At 47.8% G+C, this 21,725-nt stretch overlaps 3 protein-coding genes across 5 annotated transcripts; 2 read left to right on the forward strand and 1 right to left on the reverse strand.

The window, feature by feature from the left end:
• Positions 1–14: 14 nt before the first annotated feature.
• On the forward strand, positions 15–6,801 carry zfp91 (ZFP91 zinc finger protein, atypical E3 ubiquitin ligase). Of its 2 annotated transcripts, XM_040185643.2 has the most exons (12): positions 15–2,494; positions 2,719–2,756; positions 2,876–2,995; positions 3,432–3,471; positions 3,597–3,707; positions 3,790–3,906; positions 4,000–4,185; positions 4,276–4,326; positions 4,475–4,553; positions 4,690–4,804; positions 4,901–5,000; positions 5,088–6,801. In XM_040185643.2, the coding sequence occupies exons 1-12, from the start codon at positions 2,100–2,102 to the stop codon at positions 6,004–6,006; spliced, it is 2,271 nt and encodes a 756-aa protein (XP_040041577.2). In that variant the 5' UTR covers positions 15–2,099; the 3' UTR covers positions 6,007–6,801. The 2 variants fall into 2 exon arrangements, with proteins under 2 accessions (XP_040041577.2, XP_077936233.1); XM_078080107.1 differs by lacking the exon at positions 3,790–3,906.
• Positions 6,255–8,134, reverse strand: LOC120824708 (uncharacterized). 2 transcript variants are annotated; one of them, XM_040185657.2, is made up of 2 exons: positions 7,767–8,134; positions 6,255–7,671 (listed from the first exon to the last, which is right to left on the reverse strand). In XM_040185657.2, the coding sequence occupies exons 1-2, from the start codon at positions 7,847–7,849 to the stop codon at positions 7,017–7,019; spliced, it is 738 nt and encodes a 245-aa protein (XP_040041591.2). In that variant the 5' UTR covers positions 7,850–8,134; the 3' UTR covers positions 6,255–7,016. The 2 variants fall into 2 exon arrangements, with proteins under 2 accessions (XP_040041591.2, XP_040041590.2); XM_040185656.2 differs by having other exon boundaries at positions 6,255–7,674.
• Positions 8,135–10,178: 2,044 nt separating this feature from the next.
• LOC120825648 (uncharacterized) lies at positions 10,179–16,069 on the forward strand. The gene is made up of 3 exons (XM_040187377.2): positions 10,179–10,533; positions 12,473–12,781; positions 12,885–16,069. Exons 1-3 carry the CDS (start codon positions 10,306–10,308, stop codon positions 13,056–13,058), a joined length of 711 nt encoding a protein of 236 aa, XP_040043311.2. The 5' UTR covers positions 10,179–10,305; the 3' UTR covers positions 13,059–16,069.
• Positions 16,070–21,725: the final 5,656 nt, after the last annotated feature.

The following is a 21,725-nucleotide window of genomic DNA, read 5'->3' on the forward strand; positions in this document are numbered from 1 at the left end:
TGAAAGAATCTGAGTTCTCCTGAAAGGCCCGAAGGACTTTGACTCCAACCCCTGAGAATGAAAACCCAACCCTGACCCGACACATGGGCTACTTATGCAACGAGTCGTGATGCGGCGAGCAGAGAGCGCAGTGCTGGGAGAATGTTTCAGAAACTTCTCCGTGGCAGGTCAACTTTACCCTAGAAACATGTTGTACCCGAGCAAAGAGTTCAGGGAGGCTTTAAAGTAGCCTTCAGACCAGAGTACAATGTGTGCAGGAGGCCCGTCAGGTACAGGGAGGGCCTTTCAGCCAACTGTTTTATCATTGAAATGTGGCGAAAGGTTACAAAAAGAAACAACCTGCCCAACTATTAGATCGCATGGTTAGTCTTCCAATCACTCATTCGCAGTAACATATCAATACAAATATCGTTCTCAAGTTAAATAATGGATGCAAGCTCTTGCTCCGCTTTGTCTGTGCAATGATCGCCTTGCTAGTTTCCACAATAAACATTTCATCTTACCGTTCATGTCTGGTTTTAACATGCATGCAAATAGGAAATAATTAGAAAACGGTATAAATGCACAATGTCAGTTAGATTAATACTAATATGTCTGTACATGATTGCACATTATCTGGTGTTTATAAGAAACAGTGGTATAAATATTGGGGTTTCTGGTTGTGGCATTTAATGATATTCGATCAAAAAACTAATGTTGTGGTTTTGCCCAACCGACTTTCTACAATCCTGTGTCCACACAGCTGAAAAACTGTACTGTAACTGTACCAAAGACAAGAAGCAAGTGAGTTTATTTCCTGTGACGATTATCTCTGACATAACGCTTTCAAAAATACATCAACAACATACCGGCTTTGTCACACTGATCAATGGCAAGTGAAGGATTCTAATCCAAGTCAGGGAGACATGAGTTGAGTTATACATTTAACACAACATCACCATCTGGTGGTAGACGCACGGCGTCAGAGCGGCCTGCAGCAAAGCAGGTACATGTTTTCACTGGCGGCCATATTGGCTCCACAGTCAGAAATACGGAATATACTGGTCTTTATTGTCGTGAAAATGGAAATTCCCCACATACAATAAATATATTATCTTACATTTTGAGTGTTTAGAGCATCATAAAAACACCAATAAACTTCAGGCTGGGACATCAAATACACAAACCCAACATGAAAAATGTAATTTCACGTGGTTTTAATGTAAGTAGCAGGGAAAGCCTTTTGCATGCTTGGAACATTTTCACATAAATATATTAAGAATTTCTTCTTTTTTGCAACAGCCGTTAATGGTGCTTTAAATTCAGATAATTTGGGCTGTTTCTTGGCTGTTTCTTTCTTTGGGCTGCCCTTGTAAAATACATTTTAAATAGGACTATACTACATAATGTTAAATATATATTCATTTTCAATAGCTACTGTGTTATTTGTTAAATGAAATTCCAATAGTAATCCTACGCATGGTCCTTTATTCATTTTTAATTAAAAAAAGCAATAACAGCAAAGATTATAGCAATACCCTTAAAAACAATGTCCGAGTTGTGTTGATCTAACTTTCACTACAGTTCCCACAATGCATTCGACCGCGCGAGCGACGCCGAAGCACCGCCTGCAGCGATCTTCACAGATGTACAAACAATGCGGCTGGGCTGACTCGTTTCGCCAAGACGCCAAAGCGACATCCGCATGGTTGTGAGAGCTGCTGGGGGGCGGAGTCTTTCCGCAACGTAACCGCAGTTTACGTTTGGCTTAAAGGAGACGCAACAAAGCGCACAAAATGGCTGTGCGCCGAGCCCGGGCGAATAAGTAGCTTTACTATAGCTTTAAGAACGGGAAAATAGTGTCTGCTTCTTTAAAATCATATCGGGTTATTACTGAATAGATAATTAAGAAAAGTTTTTAATTGCTAACCAATTAATATATGCCTTTAATTTGCGACGCACCCAAGGCATTCACAGAAAATGCCCCACTGTTGGATAAAGGCCGCTTGCGATCAAAACAATCGTCTTCAAACCAGATGTCGTCCGTTTTAACTAAAATCGCAAGTAAACCTGCTTGGCTTTGAGCTGAAGTGGAAGTAGGCTGAGGTATCTTCGCGGTAATGGAACCAGCAGGCGACCGAACCGGGGGTGTAAATAAAGGTGACGAACCGGCGCAGGACAAGGCCACGGAACGGACCGCGGCCACCAGTCTGACCGTTACCCCGCGGAGGGGGCTCAGAGAGCGGGGAGCGTGCCGCTCGAGGACCGCCGTCCGCGCTTCACTAACCGAGGTTAACGGAGCAGCATCCGGCCCGCAGAGCTCGGGGCGGGTGTTGAGAGACCGATCAACGAGGGCAGTGCCGGCCTGGCTAAAGGACACCAAGAGCGAAGACGAACCGAGCCCGGACACCGGCGCGACGAAGCGGAGGAAAGTTTCCAACCCGAGGAGGAAGAAACCCTCCGAATGTGGCGAGGCTGGCGGGGGGGTCGCAGGTGACCGCCTTCGCGGCACAGAGTACGTGTTGACCGCGAACAGAGCAGCGCGCGCGTCTTATAACCAGCAGCACTGCGTGTTTGTGCTCCTGTCAGAAGCGCGTCCCCTTCCTGCAGCTTTGCATGGGGGGGGGGGGGGGGGGGTCACCTGGTTTACTAATGAAAGTGTTTTTAATACTAAATGTATTGCTGCATAAAAGGAAAGGTTGGCATGTGAGTAGTCTGTTTTTTCTTCCGTTCTTGCAGCTCAGGGGACCCAAGGAAACCTGCAACAGATGCTCCAGGTAAGTTGGGGGGCGGGGGGGCATCCTGCTACATTTAAGTCAAACCTCATCCTGTGTGTGACAGCCGCCTGGTGGGATTGTTTGTTTGTGTGACGTGCGGTCCTGCTCCCTCGCTCCAGCTCTACCCTCCACCAGACGCCCCCCAGCCCAGAGCCGGGCCAAGCCCCCGTCCGCCAGGGCTGTGCGCGGTTCTGCCAAGCCTGTGTGCAAGACTGAACCCGGAACGGAGAATCCAGCCGGTGAGCAACCTGATGACGGCGAGCCCCATCCGGGAGTCCTAAACATGCAGGATATTCTCTGTCCAACACCTTGTGTTTGCCACTTGGGATCAGTGATACTTTTTGAGCTACAAATGTGGGCGCAATCTTTTCTTGGTCGCTCACTCCCACTCGAGGTCCGCTCGTCGCAGTGTCCCTCTGCGAGACAGAGTTGATGTCGTCACGTATTTTTACTAACCTACTGTACCTTTACTTAGTCTGACCACTAAAAGCTCTAATGTCATCATTCATACGCTGACGATGGGAGCGACCATACACACATCCACCTGCTCGTCAGTAACTTAACATTCACACACTGTAGTTCCAAACTGCCGACATTTGAGGGATCGTATTAATGTGATGAATAATATTTGATTTGAGATCTGTGTGGCCTCTCCCTCTTTTTTTTGCCTTGCAGCAGAGAAAGGAGAGGTAGAAAACAAAGGCCGCTATGAAATGTGAGTATACTGTGTCATATCTCGCTCAGGTACTTAGGACCCTCTGCTCTAGAAGCCCACTGCTTTGTATGTTGCCGACGGGTGTGACTACGTGCAAATGTGTCTTTGTGCTCCTGCTGCCTCAGTCAAAAGAAAGAGGAGGGAACTGAGGACCTCACTGAGCCGGTCTCCGATGACGAAGACCCTCCGCTCGGGGAGGACCTGGACGACCTCCGCTACCAGCCACAGAGTCCGAGGTACGCTCCTCTCCGGTGGGTCCACGGGAGGCTCTGCACACACACAGTTCTGCTTCAACACATTTGGTTGTTTTGCTCTTAGTGGTGCGGAGGAGGAGGAGGAGGAGGAGGAGGAAGAAGAAGAAGGTCTCAGCAGCGATGAAGATCTCCCTTTTACAGACGACCTAAACGACCAAAGCTACGACCCGGACGCTGAGCGGTGTGTGTGCGAGTGTGTGTGTGTGTGTGTGTGGCTAAATTAGACGTAGACGTCATATTATTCAGTGACGGGACGTTCCTCCATCTTTTTAAGGGACGTATCAAAACCAAAGCGAAGAGCTCCGCTGAGAGCGAAGGAGAGGAAGGAGAAAGAGAGGGCGCTTAAAAGCGAGAAGGACGTCGCCGAGATAAAGGTCGAGGGTTTGGACAACATGGAGAGTTTGGAAGAGGAAGTGAAGCTCGAGGAAGAACCAGTAGACGACCCGGATGGACCCAGGAAGTAAGTGTTACCAAGGTGCTTTGAATCTGAATGCAATGCGTCTCTGATAGAATCTGGATTGTCTTTTATTAATCGTTTTGTCCGTGTTAGGAGAGGCAGGCGGAAAAAAGATGACAAAACCCCACGGCTGCCGAAGAGGAGGTGAGTTTGAGGGGGTCACAATCCCAACTGCAACCCCATGACTACTGATGTGCTATTTGTAAGAGCCGCTAGTTGAATTAATTTAAGGGTGGAGATGATGGCAGGCGGAGGTCTCTGTCTGCGTGCTCATAGACTCTGCCCCACACAGGAAGAAGCCCCCGGTGCAGTATGTGCGCTGTGAAATGGAGGGATGCGGGACGGTCCTGGCTCATCCTCGGTACCTGCAGGTCCGTCATGCATCCGCACGATCCCACCGAGGACCGTAGAATAGAGCGCACCATAAGACCGTTGTCTGTTGTCGGCACGCTGGCTTCCTGTCCTTCTGTTCCCAATGGACCGTGTTTCTTTTGTCTGGCACACTAGCACCACATTAAGTACCAGCACCTGCTCAAGAAGAAGTACGTGTGTCCTCACCCCTCCTGTGGGCGGCTTTTCCGGCTGCAGAAGCAGCTGCTACGTCATGCAAAGCACCACACAGGTACCCAACACTGTTCAATAAGCGCCTGAGGATTTCTTGCTGTAATTACTGCTGAAGTTCAATGCAGCTAGAAGAGTTTTGTTTCATTGCTTTTAGACCAGCGGGACTACATTTGTGAGTTCTGCGCACGTGCCTTCAAAAGCTCCCACAACCTGGCTGTGCACCGCATGATTCACACTGGAGAAAAGCCGCTGCAGTGAGTAGACGCCGTATTGGTCATTCCCTTTCTTCTCCAACCCATTTCTTCCCTTTTGCTAAACAAACTTTGGATATTTTGCCGTAGGTGTGAGATCTGTGGCTTCACGTGCCGCCAGAAGGCGTCGCTCAACTGGCACATGAAGAAGCACGACGCCGACGCCACTTATCAGTTCGCCTGCTCCATTTGTGGCAAGAAGTTTGAGAAAAAAGACTGCGTGGTGGCCCACAAGGCCAAGAGTCACCCCGAGGTGCTGATTGCAGAGGCTCTGGCAGCCAACGCTGGCGCCCTCATCACCACCCCTGCGTCCCTGCTGGAGTTGCAGGGAAACCCCGTGCCGGCGGAGCCCGCCGGCCTGGATGTGCACCACATGGGGCACGGCGGGCAGGTGGAGCAGCTGAGCCAACAGGTGAGTCACCAGGTGGTTTTACTGGGACAAGACCAGAGCCTCCATACCATGCAGGTGCCCGTGACGATTGCCCTGTCCGCCATCAACCCGCCTCTGCCAGCCGAGAGCCATCAGCAGACCCACCTCCAGCTGCAGATGCCGGTCCAGTTTGTGCATGCCGCTCCGCAGCCCCAGATCCAACAGCTGACGCTCCACCCCGGCCAGGTGGTTACCCCGCATCAACCCCAGCTGCACCCTCTGCAGGCGTACTCCTCCCAGCAGCAGGGCCAGACACAGATCCTTCAAATGACCTTCCAGCCGCTCAGCCAGTCTCAGACGCACGTCCAGCAGGTCCCCATTCAATCGACCGCGCAGCAGCTTCGGGCCCTTGATGCAGCTGCTGTGAGCTCGCCTCTCCTGGCCCCGCCCCCGCCCCAGGACGCGGCCTCCAGTAACGGGGACAGCTTCATTCTGGACCATCCGGTGCTCTCGTCGTCGTCCCCGTCGACCAGCTCCCTCGCACAGACCGACGCAATGGGGGGCGACGGCGTAGCCTGGGGACAGGAGGGACACGAGGACGTTCTGTCGGACAGCGTCGAAAGACAGTCCCTCATGTAAAAGGACAGCGAACCCCAAAAACAGCTGGTAGAAGGAGGTTGTCCCCGGTGATCCGATGTGCCGCTTGGCATTGTTTTTAGGTAAATGTGAGATGGTGTATTACGTAACATTCACTCTGACATATTTGGTAGCTTTTTAGAACGCGAGTGTGTGTGTGTGTGTGTGTGTGTGTGTCCCTTGTACAGAAGTCTGGTAAACTGAACTAGCATTTCACGTGAGTGTTTAACAATGAGAGGTTATGTTGCAAAGAGGTTGTGGTTATGCAATAATATTAGATAACTAAGTAATATAAAGTGCACATCCAGTGTGTTCCTAGTAAAATAAATGAGCTCTATTTCTCACAAATAACACAAAACACGGCTATAAACTGACAACAACACATTTGGGGTGAGAATCGGTTAAAGAAAATAATAATAGGCAACTTTTTTATTTTCCAGATTTATTGCTGTTTGGAAAAGTTAAAAGAAAATGTCAAACAATCTCAAAAGAAACATTTGAAAGCCTAAAAAGAAAAAGTTTTACAGGTGTAAAAAGTGCCACTACACCAACACCTAATGTATATACACTACTCACACCCCAGGATGCTGTAGATCACGCACACAAACCCGTAAAATAACAGACAAGCTCAGTCGGCGCTCGACTTATTAAAAGTGTCATGTGATTTGATAAGCAAAGCTGTGTAGGAACCTCGTTGTCAAAACCCAACTTGCACCTCCTCTGGCTTGTGATTTAGGATGTGTGGTAGAGCAAACACAACTATTCACTCATGGAAATAAAAATCAACATTGACCCAAAGTGTATATTCACTGACGTGAACGAACACGGAATCAAATAAACCCGAGGAACCCCCACCGGCCGTCTCCAGCTGCAACGGTTACGTTTCAGTGGGATGAAAAGCGTGTCTTTCGGGTGTAACGCTGCTGTGTGCCTGAGTCCCTATCTGGTCCCCTTACTGCGAAGGGGACGTCTCTACGGGAGAGGACAACTGCTATGAGGCCCATCAGGACCCATCAGGACATGTTGAGCTGCTCTCTGCCCCTCTGCGTGACGTACTGCTTCATTGCTCGCTTAGGAGGAGTCAAGGTGTCACTCAGTCCGACCTTCCTCTTCCTCCCCTGCCGCCCCGCGGACCCTTCCTCCTGCTCCTTAGTCTGCCGGAGGTCCTGGGATCCCCCTGCGCGGCACTCGGCCTGATCCGAACCGGGCGTCCCGTCGCTCGCGGCCGGTTGTCGGTCCGTCTGGAGGTCACTGTCGTGGGCGAACTTGCACTTGATCCCAAAGCGGCACCGTCCGTTCTTCCTGTAGGACACGCACACCTTCTTACCCCCGATCTCCGAGGGTTTGGCCTGCATCGTGAGCGGGACGTGCTTCTGCAGAGCGCAGAGCTTCCGGTCCGCCTGCGCCTTGAAGGGATTCGCGAACACGCCGCTGTCGGAGGAGGTGTTCAGGGAGGGGGGAGGCAGCTTGTGGGAGGCGAGGGGGCTCGGGAGCGAGGAGGGCGCGGTGGGCCGGAATGCCACAGAGGACGCCGGTGCGCGGGGGTGCGCGGGCGACGAAGGGAGTCCCGCGTGCTCTGCCTCTGGTTCGGACCCGCTGGACGCGGAACCGGACTCCAGCAGGAAGTTGCGGGGTTTTCTGGCAGTCGACGACTCGCCGCCCGGTAAACTGCTTTTCATAAAAGAAGAAGAAGTTAACTGGCGTTAACACATGCGCGTGGTACTCCGCGTTACGTGCACGGTGTGCTTCGTGTACGCACTTACCAAGCGCCCCCATAGTTCGCGTACTCTGCGTCCCCGTCGCTGTCGGACTCGGAGGACACTCCGTAGCCCACCAGGGAGCTCATGGCTACGCTAGCTAACGTTAGCGGCTCGGCTCGGCCTCTGGATTAACGCACACCGGTACCGTTTCTCGGTTTCCTGTAATCTTCCGGGAAACGGTTAAATGCGTTGAAGTCACACCGCGGGGAAATATTTAAACATTCCCATCTCCTTTAGGAACGAGCTAAACGCCGAATTGAAGGTCCTGTGTAAGCTGCTGCTATTCGGTCGGTGCGCCGCTCCCCCAGTGTCAGCGCGCGCACTGCCGCCTGCAGGACAGGAGGGGCATTGCACGGCGTATAAAGAGATTTATATATATATATAATTATTATATTATAATATAGTGAGGTCCTTCATTGCTTCATTGATTTATTACTTGTGTGATGCACTGAGGAATGTTTTAAAAGACTAACTTTCTTATGTCTTCATTAATTTGCTAATATGCCTCTAATCTTTAGCCCACAGCATCAAACGACCTGCCCGAAGAGCCTCGATGGTGTATGTAATGGTAAAAATATGTTATAACATTGTTTTGTGCTAAAGCCGTGTCTCAAGTGTCCTGTATTTGACCCTGATGTGCAAAGATGATACAAAATGTTAGTTTGCAGCTGTGTCCTGAGAAGGGAGGACGGTCGACTCGATCTCATAGAAGCTTCAAAACAAAGGACTTCTGTTCACGGCCTTGGTTCATATCTTATTCGGTACGAAAGTTCCGGATCCAAGTTTTACTTTCATGTCAAGTAATTATGATTTGCAGCGGCCACTGAGGAGGATCTTGTGTGTGTGCTGCCCTCAGCTTCACCTGGGTTCTTATCTCAACCTGCTTTGCAGCTTCTCGTAACTGGCACGGAGAATGTTCTCCACATGTGTATAAAAACTCAGCGTCTTTAGTGCTCGGAGACGCCATTTCCACAGAGCACCCTGATACGTGCCTGTGTATTTGACCTCCTGCTTGCAAGCGATAAATGGACTTTTTGCAACTTTGATCATTCATCAAGACTCTGTTTTATCAGACAAATCATTCTCTTCTACCGAGCTTTTATTGAAATATTCCATAACATTTATTTTTTAGATTTGACTGTTGTGTAACATAAGGTGAAATATAAAGCCCTTTAACACCAATTGACCAATTTTTTTAAATAACATTGCACATATGAATTGGCTTTATTGTAACATACTATTATGTGTACACTACAGTCCCTTGCAGAGAGAATATTATTTGAGCTATGTATCAGTGCACTTTTGCGGCTCTTTTTTAAATTAATTCATCCAATGAATTGCTTCTTTACAGTCTGTGTACAGGTTTACGTTACATTCAGTGTGTGACGGTTCTATCTGATGCTGGTTCTATCTGAAGGTTGTTCCTGCAGTGGTCCTACCTTCGACTGGGCTCACTATTGTCAATAGTTCAGTCATGAATTGGAGAGGAGATCCCTCCTCTGCCGTTCTCCCTAAAGATTCTTCTTTTTCTCCGCGTTGAAGGTTTTTTCCTTATCGTATAATGAGTTTTTCCTGTGGTGACGTGAGGATTTCGGGACGTCACGTGTACTGACTGTATAATTTGTGATTTTGGGCTGTACAAAGCTAAATAAATAAATAATGCAAATGGTTTAGAATTTTAATGACTGAATCCAAGTGGCCGTTTGTCTCTTACAGTGGTAACACCAGGCGGGAAAAGGCCGTCTCTGGAATATGAATAGTGGCTGGACTCCATTCACCTGTTGCCGTATGTCTCTGACATTGTGCATGTTGCTTCCTGGCAGTCTAAATGCAACAAACCAGACCCTTCCGTAATGCCGCTAGTCACACACTGTGTCTTTTCTACAATGACCTGACATTTTAATTGATTTATTTCTCTATGAGCTCGTTACCGATATGCAGATATACTTCAATGAAGAGAAGACATCTATTCATTAAAACCCTATTTGTGCTTGTAGGTTCTTTTTTATAGCAGTACACAGCAGCAGTGTGCTTGTGGCTTGCCGGAGGTGGAGTTTTTTGGAACTAAGATGCTGTTGGGACATGTTCATACTTTCTAGACACATCGAGTATGCTAAAAGAAGACGTGTTAATATGTCGGGGTGGAGAGGGGTGCGTTGGGAACCGCAAGGTTGGTGGTTTGAGTCCTGGTTGTCCCATGTTGAGGTGTCCCTGAGCAAGACACCGAACCCCGGGGGTAAAAATGTAATGTACGGGACGCTTTCAGCCGAATGACCGGTAATGTGGTCCAGGCGGTACCCTACTTAACCTGACACCGTATTTGCCTTGGCCACTTCCAGTAAGATAAGCGCATCGTAAAGCTCATGACCTCCACCCTCCCCTTTCCTCCCCTTTCCTCCCCCGCTCATCCCACCAAATTCCATCATCATCAAGTTGTCGGGCGCTGGGCGGGTAGCTGGCTGCTTTCAACACGAGACACGGCGCAGTTACGACGATTCTCACTCCCGCCAAACCCCGAGGAGGCGACACGCGGCCGGAACCCATGAGCGGGAAACACGCGCGGCGGGCGCGGGACGGTCGCGCGCGGGCTTCACGGCGGGACGGCCCGACGCTTCGCTCCTCCCCGGTAGACGCGCCCGCGGCTCCGACGACGGCAGCCGGGCGCCCCAGAGCGGCCACCGGCTCGGACCCGAGCCGGGCGGCCGTGGCGAGGGCGTCCGCCATAGCCGAGCTGCTGCGCTACGAGTGCTCCGTCCTACTGGAGCTGTATGTGAGTACAGGAGCCCGTGGTTCTGCGGTCCAATGGAAAATGTAATGTAATTGTCATTACAACGTGTCATGGGTGTAACTTTGCCTGTGCGTGCTTGTCTCTGTGTGTTTGGAGAATGATGAAATGCAAAAACAAGGTAATGGCGAGTGTATGCGACAGAGATAAATCACCCGTATTGTAGGACAGCAACAAGTATGAATGTAAAGGGTGGGGGGGTGTCGAATAATTTCCTGGCACAAACTCCTTAAAGAGGACCTTCCCACAAGCCCTTGGCCCCCGCATGCGTGCTGGCAGTCAGTGAAACGTTCCTGGTGCCCGGCCAGCTGGCTGCCTCCATCTGCCCTTTCATGTCTGGCCGGGGCGGAGGGAGCGGGCCTGGCATATTGCACCACCCTCCCCACTCCCTGGGGTTTGACCCCTCCGCTCCTCGGCCCACCCCGTCTTCCTCTGGCGTTTCTTCTTATCCTCACGTGGGTTTTGTTTTGCATCACCGACTCGGTGGGGCATCGAAAGCGAAGACGCATTCCAGTGAACGCACCGTGGACCGATCGGATGTGTCTCAGCCTGTTGACGGCCCACGTTCTCTCACCTCAGGGGGTTGTTGCGTTCGAATGAAGAAACGCCGGATGGACGTTAAAATCAAAGGTATTTGATAAAAGAAAGCGTGTTGTGGTAAAAAGAACGTCTCAGCCGAGGAGCCGCTGGTCTCTGCAACCAACAGGCCACAGGGCCCTTTGACCCCCCGTAGTGCCCGTCTGCTGCCTCCACCAGCGAACTCCAGAACAGTGGTTGTCTACAGGTATTTATACACATCCGTGTGAAAGTACAGCCTAGTTTATGCTTCTGCGTTTTCGAGAGCCCTTGCGTGTCCCTTGCGGGCCTTTTCACACCTCCCCTGCGTACTTGCGTCGACCCATTTTTCTGGACTTGCGTCAAAATGCCTCCTGCAGCCCGCAAGGCTGCGATTGGTCTGCTAAGGTCCCGAGTTTTTAAAAGGAAGATTTTTGAAGAGAGAACGAATCAGATTGAAGAGCCTTTGTCGGAAGAAATGCATAAATATGAGCGCTTATACAAGCCAAGTTATTGGCGGACGATACGGACGCGCGGACGGCCTCCGATTCGTGGAGGGATTCATCTCCGCAAACGAGAGGAACAAAGTTGTGGAGGAAAATACGGGACAAATGTGTCCGTGATGAAAAGCAGCAGTGTCAATAAAGTCTATGATAAATAAATAAACACACCAACGACTTCCACACACAAAGACGTGACTCTGTGGTATTATTCTATTGATTACAGTTTAAAAATTACAGTGGTTTTACAATACTGCCATTACTTTATTGATTACACAGTTCCAGAATCATGGCTGTATTCTGGTGTACACTAAATGCATTTTATTCATTTATCAACCGGCTCGTCAGTTTATTTCTAATATCCTACACGGTGCAGCAATGTCTCTGAAGTAGGTTTTCGTTCAGGCTCGTGGAGCTGCGTATTGAATATTTGTTGCTGAACATGTACTCCGTTATCGCTGCATCGTCTTATTGCCGTTTCTGCCGCGTTGACACACAAGAAAAAGGAGCAGCAGAGGTCCCACAGTCTGAGTGGTTTGCAATAACTCCCCCACACCCCCAACTCCCCCTTTCAGAGTGTTGGGGTCACACACAGGCCACTGTGTCACACTGGTACTAACTGGCATGCAGGCTTTAAGGCTTTAAGGCTTTGTGATCGCCTTTACCCTGAACGGACATCGTGCTGTAGATCAAAGGAGACAATAAATATACGTACAAGAACATCCAATTATCTCACATTTACTCTTTCACTTCCCTTTCCAGCTCCTCCCACCCCGTCCATTCGGCAATGCTTCCCTAAAATCACACCTCGGTTCTTACTTTTCCCACCTATTTTGTTTTCTCGCCCCTCCTCCCCCTGCTTCCTCAAGACGAAGAAGGAGAATTTCACACCGGACGTTGCTGACAGTCATCTGGTGTCCGTACCTCCTCCTTCCTCCCAGCTGGACGCCAGCGACGAGCTCCGGCGGCTCCACTCCGCTCTGCTGCAGTGCCGCAGCTTGCTGGAGAGCACCATCGCCAGGGAGGAAGAGGAGCTGGGCGGCGGGAAGGCGGACGACTACGAGACCCAGAGGAAGATGGTGAAGGACAGGCTGTCGCTTCTCCTGATCAGCACCGGAGAGCTCCTCCAAGCCGCTGGCGGCGCGGGCGTCCCGCCCCCCGGCGTGGAGGGTTCAAAGGTAGAGGAGGTGTCCACGTCATTGATGATGATGATGGTGGTGGAAGTTCTAGAGAGAAGTTAAGGTAGATCTTTGTGACCCACCCTCCCTTTCTCATCGGCAGTCAGATGGCTCGAGCGGTCTGTTCCAGCTGAAGCTTTGGGTGTACCGGATCTTCAAGGAGTTGGAATACTGGACCAAGACGGCCGTCACCACTCTGCAAGCGCTGCTTTCTGTGACCGGCAAGGAGCGTGCGAGGACCCCTCGAGGCCGGAGCCTGAGACGCGTCAGGCAATGAGATGGAGACGGTGTGTGTGTGTGTGTGTGTGTGTGTGTGTGTGTGTGTGTGTGTGGAGAAGGGATTGAGGCGCGAGGCCAATAACGTGGTGTGAAGGAGAGATGAGTGAAGATCGGCAGTCGTGATGGTGAGAAACGGATCTCTGACACGGGGAGATGATGAGGGGGTTGAATCGAGACCTTTGACTGACGGGGAGTAAAAGACAATCACTGTGTTCCTCACGGCTGATAACGAGATTCCTGCTGGAATGATTCCAACACAACTCCATTTATTGTTTATTTCTTAAGGTGAAATCTACGGACTCATCTAGATTCCCTATGAGTTTCTTTCTTTGCTATTTGGTTATGAATGTCATTTAACTGAACATCAAAATGAATGTGTTGATACCTCACTAACATCTCCCCTGCACTCCTTTCGACATGGCTGAGGTTGTTTTTGCAGCCAAGGGGAAGCTGTGTGTGTGGGGGCAAGAGGTGGGTGACAGCGCCCTCTAGTGTGTACACTACGCGCTCCTCCCCCCTCGCTTTCCTGCTTCTCCTCAGTAATGCGTTTCCTTCTGACAGCTTAAAAACATCAGTCAGTACGACACTGAAAAAAAATGTATTGTGCTTATAATTGTTTGAAATAACAGTTCACTGCTTAAATGCAAAAATACCTGTTATTGATTTTGATTTCTTAATTAATATAATGTAATCTCTCACACACATTTATGTATATATATATACATATATATAAATATATATGTAGTTTCATCAACGAGGGCAATAGCAATACAAGGATAAGACACAAGCATAATGTTTGATATAACCGTGGTCAGTATGAACATTTTGAATAGCCTTAATTAGGACAGCAGAGAGTAAAGCGTGATGTACGTCAACGGATCCCGTATCCATCCATCGGGCCCTTGAGGCTGCCGGCGTGATGATGGACTTGTAGATAACTTGCGGTAGTTTGGTTTGACCAGAGAAACCCACGTGTATCCGCCAGTCTCCGCTGGCCTGTTACTCATCAAAAGTGGCCTCAGAGCCTCGTTATTGATGCGCGTCGGTCCGGGCGACACGACAGATACTGTAAATTACGCTGAATCCTAAAAGTCTTGCATAGATAACCAATACGTTCCATCGCGGTTGTGTAAAAATCCAGGAAATGTCTTACAGTTTGAATGTTTAGCACACGGGGACCATTTGCTCATTGGACTAATGTAACTTTGTTTGACTGACGCTGTGCCGATTAGAGTCGGTTGATAAGCTGTTGGTAGGTGCACTGGGAATATACACGGTGGGAAAGTAATACGTGCACGTTGTCACTGGAAGGCGACTCACACGTTTTTAATTGTAAAGATGAAAACCCTGCTGTTCATGTTGTGCATCCACTGAATAAAGAGTGACAATAGAACGTGCCGCGCAGATGCATCCTTACTATCTAACGATATTGTCGCGTACTTTAAATGCAGTGTGTAAGTACACGTGTTGCATTTCCTCTCCTGTTTATGGCTTTGTTTGTCTAACGATGACCAACGCGTTTGGTACAGAAACGCCGGCGTGCTGTGATGGGAGAAGGTAGACGAAGCCGGAGGTCCCGGCTTATCGGGCACAGCGACACGTTTTATTTCTGCTGCACGGCACGATTCATTTAGTAAATGACTCCATTCAGAGTGTGAATCCCTTGTGATTGACACGTCGCCAGGAGAGCACAAAACGCCTCGGCGGTAACGGACAAAACCGCCAAAGTGGAGGCTTCCACTTCCTATACGGTCCGCTGGTCGCACTGCTTCCTCAAAGCCACGCGTTCGCGTAACGCGGTGAAGCCCGCTGTCCTCCTTCCACGGCCGCAGTCTGACCTCTGACATGGAGGACAAGCGCCGCGGTTGCCTTGTTTGTGTGCGTGCGCGCTATTGATCGATAGGCGACCTCTTTCGGTATCGATGGAGGGACAGAGCCGCGGACAAATGGCTCAAAGCACAAAGAGGGGATCAGGTTCCCGTCGCATCGGTCCAAGAGAGTCGCAGCAGTTGCCACAGTTGTGGGGTTTCTCGCGTCGTGAAGGTGTTTTGATTAACGCCCTCGGTATTTAAACCATTTTATCTGGGGTGGTAGACTAAAACAAGTTTGATTCACTTGTTAATTGTTTAATTAATTGTTCTATGGCCAATGTGGCTTAATATGTACCAACCATTGGATCCACTTTTGGCCCCTGATGGTGTGTCAAGACAAGGCGCCAGAAGCCAAAGCCAGAATTTACCTTTTGTATTTTCCTACTTCGCCACTTTTTGGTTTGTGGAATTAGAATGTGTCTCGGAAAATGGCTTCTAGTGGTAATTATTCAAACTTCCTCAGGTCATGAAAAATAAAATATTACAGTACGGTTGCCCTTTAAAAAAATCTCGTTTTAGCAGTTTGTGGCATTTTGAGGGATCGATTTGCTAAAATGGAATGGAATTTGAATAAGTATGTGTTTTATTTGTATACAAACCCTGAATCTAAGGAAGGTGTTGGCGGTGGTAAAGGACATGGCCTAAAACTAACTTATTTGCTTCCTGGGGAGACGGAGGTTCATTTAGAAGATGTGTTCATGGCTTTTGTGGGTATTCCAGGGCTGCACCGGTTTGTGGGAAGGTGCGTTGAATACGGAGCGCTCGGTCTAATCAGTCGGTTGCAACCTGTAAGCAAACCACTAGATGCCGCCAAATCCTTCACGCGGTCCCTTCAGCATCGGGTCACATTGGCAGAGCGTTCACAAATGAAGTGACATAAGCACAGGCCGCAGCTTTTATTTGGTTTTATTCATGGATAACAATTTTTGATACTGCTTCTTCCATTTAAGGATGAAATACTAAAAACATAAAACACGGCTTGGTCAAAATTCTGGTCAAACCCTTAAAGAAATGCGCTGAAATGTAAACTTGAATGAAAAGGTGGAATGTGTTTGGTGAAACTTTCTCGGGTGTAAAAGCGTATTTATTATATATTGGATTCTTGAGTGGGTTGAAATAAATTGATCTTGGCTTTAAATTGCGTCGTCTCGTGTGTCTGTGTGACTAAAAAACAGATTGGCTCACAACTGTTGGTGAGTTGGAAGGATGGGAATTTTTTTTCTTTCGGTGCAAGAAAAAAAAGTGTTATTTTACATTTGAGCTTGAATATTAGCAGTGAGGTTGTGTGTGTGTGTGTGTGTGTGTGCGTGTGTTTATGTTTAACTGGAAGAAAGGACAGGATGTGTGTTTGAGCGAAAGGGGTGGGGTGTGTGTTTTTAAAAGGGTTGTGTGTGTGTGTGTGTGTTTGTTTATATGTGTTTACGTGCATGTGTGTGTGTGCATGTCTTCATTTGTGTGTGCGTGTGGTTGTTAGGGAAGGAGTGGCAGTCAGGATGCCTGTGGAAGAGGGGGGAGGTGTGTGTGTGTGTGTGTGTGTGTCAGTTAGTGAGGGAGAGAGGGAGAAAAAACATGTGCGTGTGCTTGTGCGCATGTGTCTCTGTGCGCCTGCACATTTGTGTCTAGTGGGTGTATGTGTGTCTGAGAGAGAGACAGAGAGATGAAAAAAGAGAAGGAGAGAGAGGGCAGGAGTGTGTGTGTGTGTGTGTGTGTGTACGTGTGTGAGAGAGACAGACAGACAGACAGACGGAGGGAGGGAGGGAGGGAGGGAGGGAGGGGGAGAAAGAGCAAGCAGGAGACAAAATGTGTGTATCTGTGTGTGCCTGTGAATGTTTGCGCAGGCATGTGTGTGTGTTCCTGTGTGTGTTTGTTCCTGTGTGAGTGAGTGAAAGAAGCAGAGCAGTAGAGTGTGTGTCTGTGTGTGTGTGTGTCTGTGTGTGTGTGTGTGTGTGTCTGTGTGTGTCTGTGTGTGTGTCTGTGTGTGTGTGTGTGTGTGTGTGTGTGTGTCTGTGTGTGTGTGTGTGTCTGTGTGTGTGTGTGTCTGTGTGTGTGTGTCTGTGTGTGTGTGTGTGTGTTGCCTGTATGTGAGAGCGTGAATGAGCGAGGAAGGGAGAGAGAGGACATGTACGTGTGTGTGTGTGTGTGTGTGTGTGTGAGAGAGAGTGGGGGAGGGGTGTACAAGAGAGGTGTGTGTGTCTGTGTGTATGAAAGGAAAGAGGTGATGTGTGTGTGTGTGTGTGCGTGCGTGCGTGCGTGCGTGCGTGCGTGCGTGCGTGCGTGTGTGTGTGTGTGTGTGTGTGTGTGTGTGTGTGTGTGTGTGTGTGTGAGCGAGCACGCGCCTGCGTAGGAGGGGATGCACGTGGACACGTGTGTTTGTGTGACTGTGTGTATTTGTGTGACTGTGTGTGTGTGTGTGTGTCTGACAGAGATAGAGGGGGAGGGGTGTGTGTGTGTGTGTGTGTGGTGTGTGTGTGTGTGTGTGTGTGTGTGTGTGTGTTACAGCAGCACAATATGTGCCTGTGCTGAATGAAAGGGAAATGAATGCGGTGTGTGTGTCTGTGTGTGAGTGTGTGCTATGGAAGAGGGTGTGTGTGTCCTTTATTAGAACTGTGTGTGTGTGTGTACTTGTGTGTAGTTTGTGAAGACTGTACAACAGTGTGTTGCTGTAAATGTGCACAGCGAATGTTTGTCTTCGGTGAAGATTGTGTAGCTGTGTGAAAAAGTGTGTGTGTGTGTGTGCGTGCGTAGTTGCACGTTTGTGTACGCAAATACACACTTGTATTGAGGCTATTGGTGCGGGTGATGAAGTGTTCATGATCGTGTGCACACGCAAACAGAGCAGAATTACAATTAAACCAAACTCCTTCAGCGCCACCAGACCTCCATCCTCCTCCTCCTTCTTCTCCTCCTCCCTCCTCCTCCTTCTTCTCCTCCTCCATCCTTCTCCTCCTCCTCCTCCTTCTTCTCCTCCATCCTTCTCCTCCTCCTCCTCCTTCTCCTTCTTATTCTCCTCCTCCTCCTCCTCCATCCTTCTCCTCCTCCATCCTTCTCCTCCTCCTTCTCCTTCTTCTTCTCCTCCTCCTCCTCCATCCTTCTCCTCCTCCTCCTTCTCCTTCTTCTCCTCCTCCTCCTTCTTCTCTTTCTCCTTCTCCTTCTCCTTCTTCTCCTCATCCTCCTTCTTCTTCTCCTTCTTCTTCTCCTCCTCCTCCTCCTCCTTCTTCTCTTTCTCCTTCTCCTTCTTCTCCTCATCCTCCTTCTTCTTCTCCTTCTCCTTCTCCCCTCAGCCCTGCGTCATATCCAAGCACCTTGATGACTGTTACCTCCTCCTGCACATGTCAGCAGGAGTGAAGTGGTTTTTCATCATCTCTCCTCAAGATAGAGTAAGTCTGCCGATGGGGGGGGGGGGTTACAGAGGGGGGGGGGTCTCTGCACTAGTGACACAGAGACACAGCTTGCTGTAATTATATATGTCGGTATTAAAATATACGGTAAGTTCTGGGCTGCTGATGTGTACAGCGCACTGTGGTAGATCGGATAGCAGCGGTTGGTCAGTGGGAACATTCAGTGTTGGTATCGTCGATAAAGTTGGGAAACTAACATCACTAGAGAGGTCAACTCCAAGCCAAAGACTTTGAGGCTACATCCAAAATATCTATCTATCTATCTATCTTTTGCTACAGTTCAGGTTGTGACACTATTTAAAAAGGGACGGATGTGGATAAGACTCTAATAAACATGAGTCCATGACCGATGTTACTCCTTTGAGTCCCTCCTTGTAGCAGTGACCAACTCAGCAGCAATCACTTTAAAAAAAGAAAAGAAAATCATTATTTGCCCTTTCAAGGTAATCCACGTGTTTAAAATGTTTTTATAGGAACTACCGTTAAAAGAAAGTAGTTTTCAACATAATAGGGTCTCAGCATGTTTGACTGCTCCAAGCAGTGAGGCTCATGGTGGACAACATTAACCAGCGCTGTCCCCATGTCCCACGTTGAGGAGCCGGTACCACAAACCGCTGAAGCAGTGATCACTGGGACTCACAAACAGCCGTCACAGGGTGAGAAGTCCGTCCTTACAAACAGGGCTTCTCTCTCACCGTGTGACCAGATAACTGGAGCTAACGGCTAATTGGGTAGCGGGAGCTAACGGGAAGCTTCCATATTGGGATAGTAAATCATTTCCAGCCACTACTTTAGCAATTCTTGGGCCAAAAAAAGGATGTATTTTCTAACCCCGACCTGCAGTTATATCTCAACGATGTAAGAACAGACTCTTTGATTGACTTCTAATGACATCATCAGGGCCATATTTGCATGCTGTGCAATAAAACATTTGATCCGTCTCTCGTGTCTGTGAAATACAGTTCTTCTTTAATTAATACAGATGGACAGAATTGATGTCTCAATTGATTTGATCATTAATCTGCTTTCAGATATTGCCATTAATTGAAGCTCTAACCTTTAGTTCGACCCATCAAATAGTCTATCAATAAATATCTGTCTAAAACTAAGATTTTAAATTGTGCATTTCTGAAACTGCATGTGAAAGTGTCACGAAACTAGAAACCCTTTTGTCTGTTGTCTAACTGGAGTCTTGTGGCTTTGAGGAAATATTGAACAGTTCCCAAAGAGGTTTTGTATTTTTGCTCTAAATGACCGTACATGATATCTATAGTATGAACTTCAATGCACACAATACCGTAAAAAGGGGAGAGGGGGGATTTGTTCTTGTGTCCCATTTCAATCCCTGCCAACAGATACCGGCTGATTCATTTCTCTGTGGATGACTGGCGATTGTATCCATTGAGGACAAAAGGCAGATGTTTGGGGTTTAACGTATGATGTATGTATGTTCTGTGTACACCGGATTGCCTTTGACTCCACACATGAAAGCCAACCTGTCTGGAGTTGGACAGAATCAGAAGATCTGTGGTCAAAGTCCTGATCGCTGTGTTTGTAGGTTTTCTACCCGTCGAGTGTCCTCAAGATGAGGAATCAGCCATCGGCCCCAAGATCTCCCAGCGTGGAGACCAGTCTGCAGCTGACGGGGTTAATTAACAGGTTAGACTGAATCGGTGTGCCTCTCCTTGATGAATGCAGAGCATGTCTTCTGTGGCTCTGGTGACCTGTGACGGTCAGCAGTCCAATACATGAATTTGGGGTTTTCTATTATATAGTAATCCCTAACAATACCAGTTACTGTCTCAATCCCCTGAATAAAGATGGCCTTTCCCGAAAGACTGTTCCATTCCATCTTTGGTAGTTATCTCCATTGTTTACACTTCAACGTGGATTCTACCTTTTTGAAGTAATTTAGTACTTCTGACCTACATGGCAGCAATTCTCCAAACGTCTCTGAAGCTACCCTCTAAAAATCTACCACAATTAATTTTGAATTCATTGACAAGACATGGGTTACACAATTGCAGAATTATGCATAATGGTTTGTGTAAAATTGAAAGTTTTAATAGATGACATTCGGGAGTTTGGGGAAAAGCAAATTGCACACTTCATTAGGCTTAGTGGTGGTTTTAAGACCTGATCGTGTTCCAGCTTTAGTAGTGAAACGATTAACGTTTTGGAAATAAAACTGACGAAGAAATCATACAAATACCAACTAGAGAAACTACTTCTTTTGTCCACCAAATGGTCATTGTGTGATAAAGGGATTTAAAAAAATGTACCGCCTAGGATGGAAAATGATGCTGAAATGAACAGAAAAACAAACAGAAATAACTGGAGCTTTTTCTTCTGCATGCTGGGCTGGTTTGCATATTTGGAACCAAATATTTACAGGTTTGAAATCTTTTAAACGTCACATCTCTGCACGCACACTCAACTTGATACGGCATCTTATACTAAAATTATAATCAAATGTCAGAGACATTTTTGCAGCCATAAAGGGAGTGTAATTAAAGCCCTGTTAGAGGACGCAAAACAGCGTTTCTATTGTTAATCCAGTCATGTAGTGTTCTTATACGTTATACATTATACATTATTATTTGGGCTTTTCAGAGCATTGATGTTTAACCTGCGAATTTACCAACAAAGTAAGTGACAAAAGTAATGTAGTTCACGCAAGCAAAATATTTGAAACATTTTGAAAATAAAAGTTGTAATGACTATAATAATAATAACTGACTATAATAATAATAATTAAATCAATAAATAATGCCTCAGATATAAATAGATAATACATTTGGGGACTGGATTATGATAAATCAATAAAGTTACATAATTCAAAACATTTGTCAAAAATGGAGCCCACCATTATTCAGAAGATATTCACACCCTTGGAAAGCCCCCAGCATTAAAGAGCCGACGAGGCCATCCGCATATTTACGTGGCCAGAAGGAGATTGGATCAATGGTAAAAGTTGAAGTGAATCTGCTCTTAATTGGGTTTTTTGAGGTAGAACATTTACAAATGTGAGTCCAGATGAGTTGCACATTCTCTGTCGAGCTGCCAAGCGTTAATACTCTTCTCTTTGTTTGACAAATAATCACAGGTACATTTTTGCTTAACCATGTGGATTATAACAGTGTTGCTATGTTGTTGTTTTTTTGTAATTATTTGTAGAAATGATGAACTCCTGAAATTTGAAATAAAGCCAGCATGACGTCAGGAAAACATGCATTCTAAGAGGAGTGAGTGGTTCTCTGACGCAGTCTTTTGAGGGCTGTACATTCGGTCATTTTAGCCGAGGCAGCGCAGATGTTTCTCTTTTGTCATTTCATGATTTTTCAAACGTGTATGACCGAGCCATGGACATGCCGCTGTGTTTGTAATGTACGTTTC

This window comes from Gasterosteus aculeatus, chromosome 9 (assembly GCF_964276395.1).
Source record: "Gasterosteus aculeatus chromosome 9, fGasAcu3.hap1.1, whole genome shotgun sequence".
In the NCBI taxonomy this organism is placed as follows: domain Eukaryota; kingdom Metazoa; phylum Chordata; class Actinopteri; order Perciformes; family Gasterosteidae; genus Gasterosteus; species Gasterosteus aculeatus.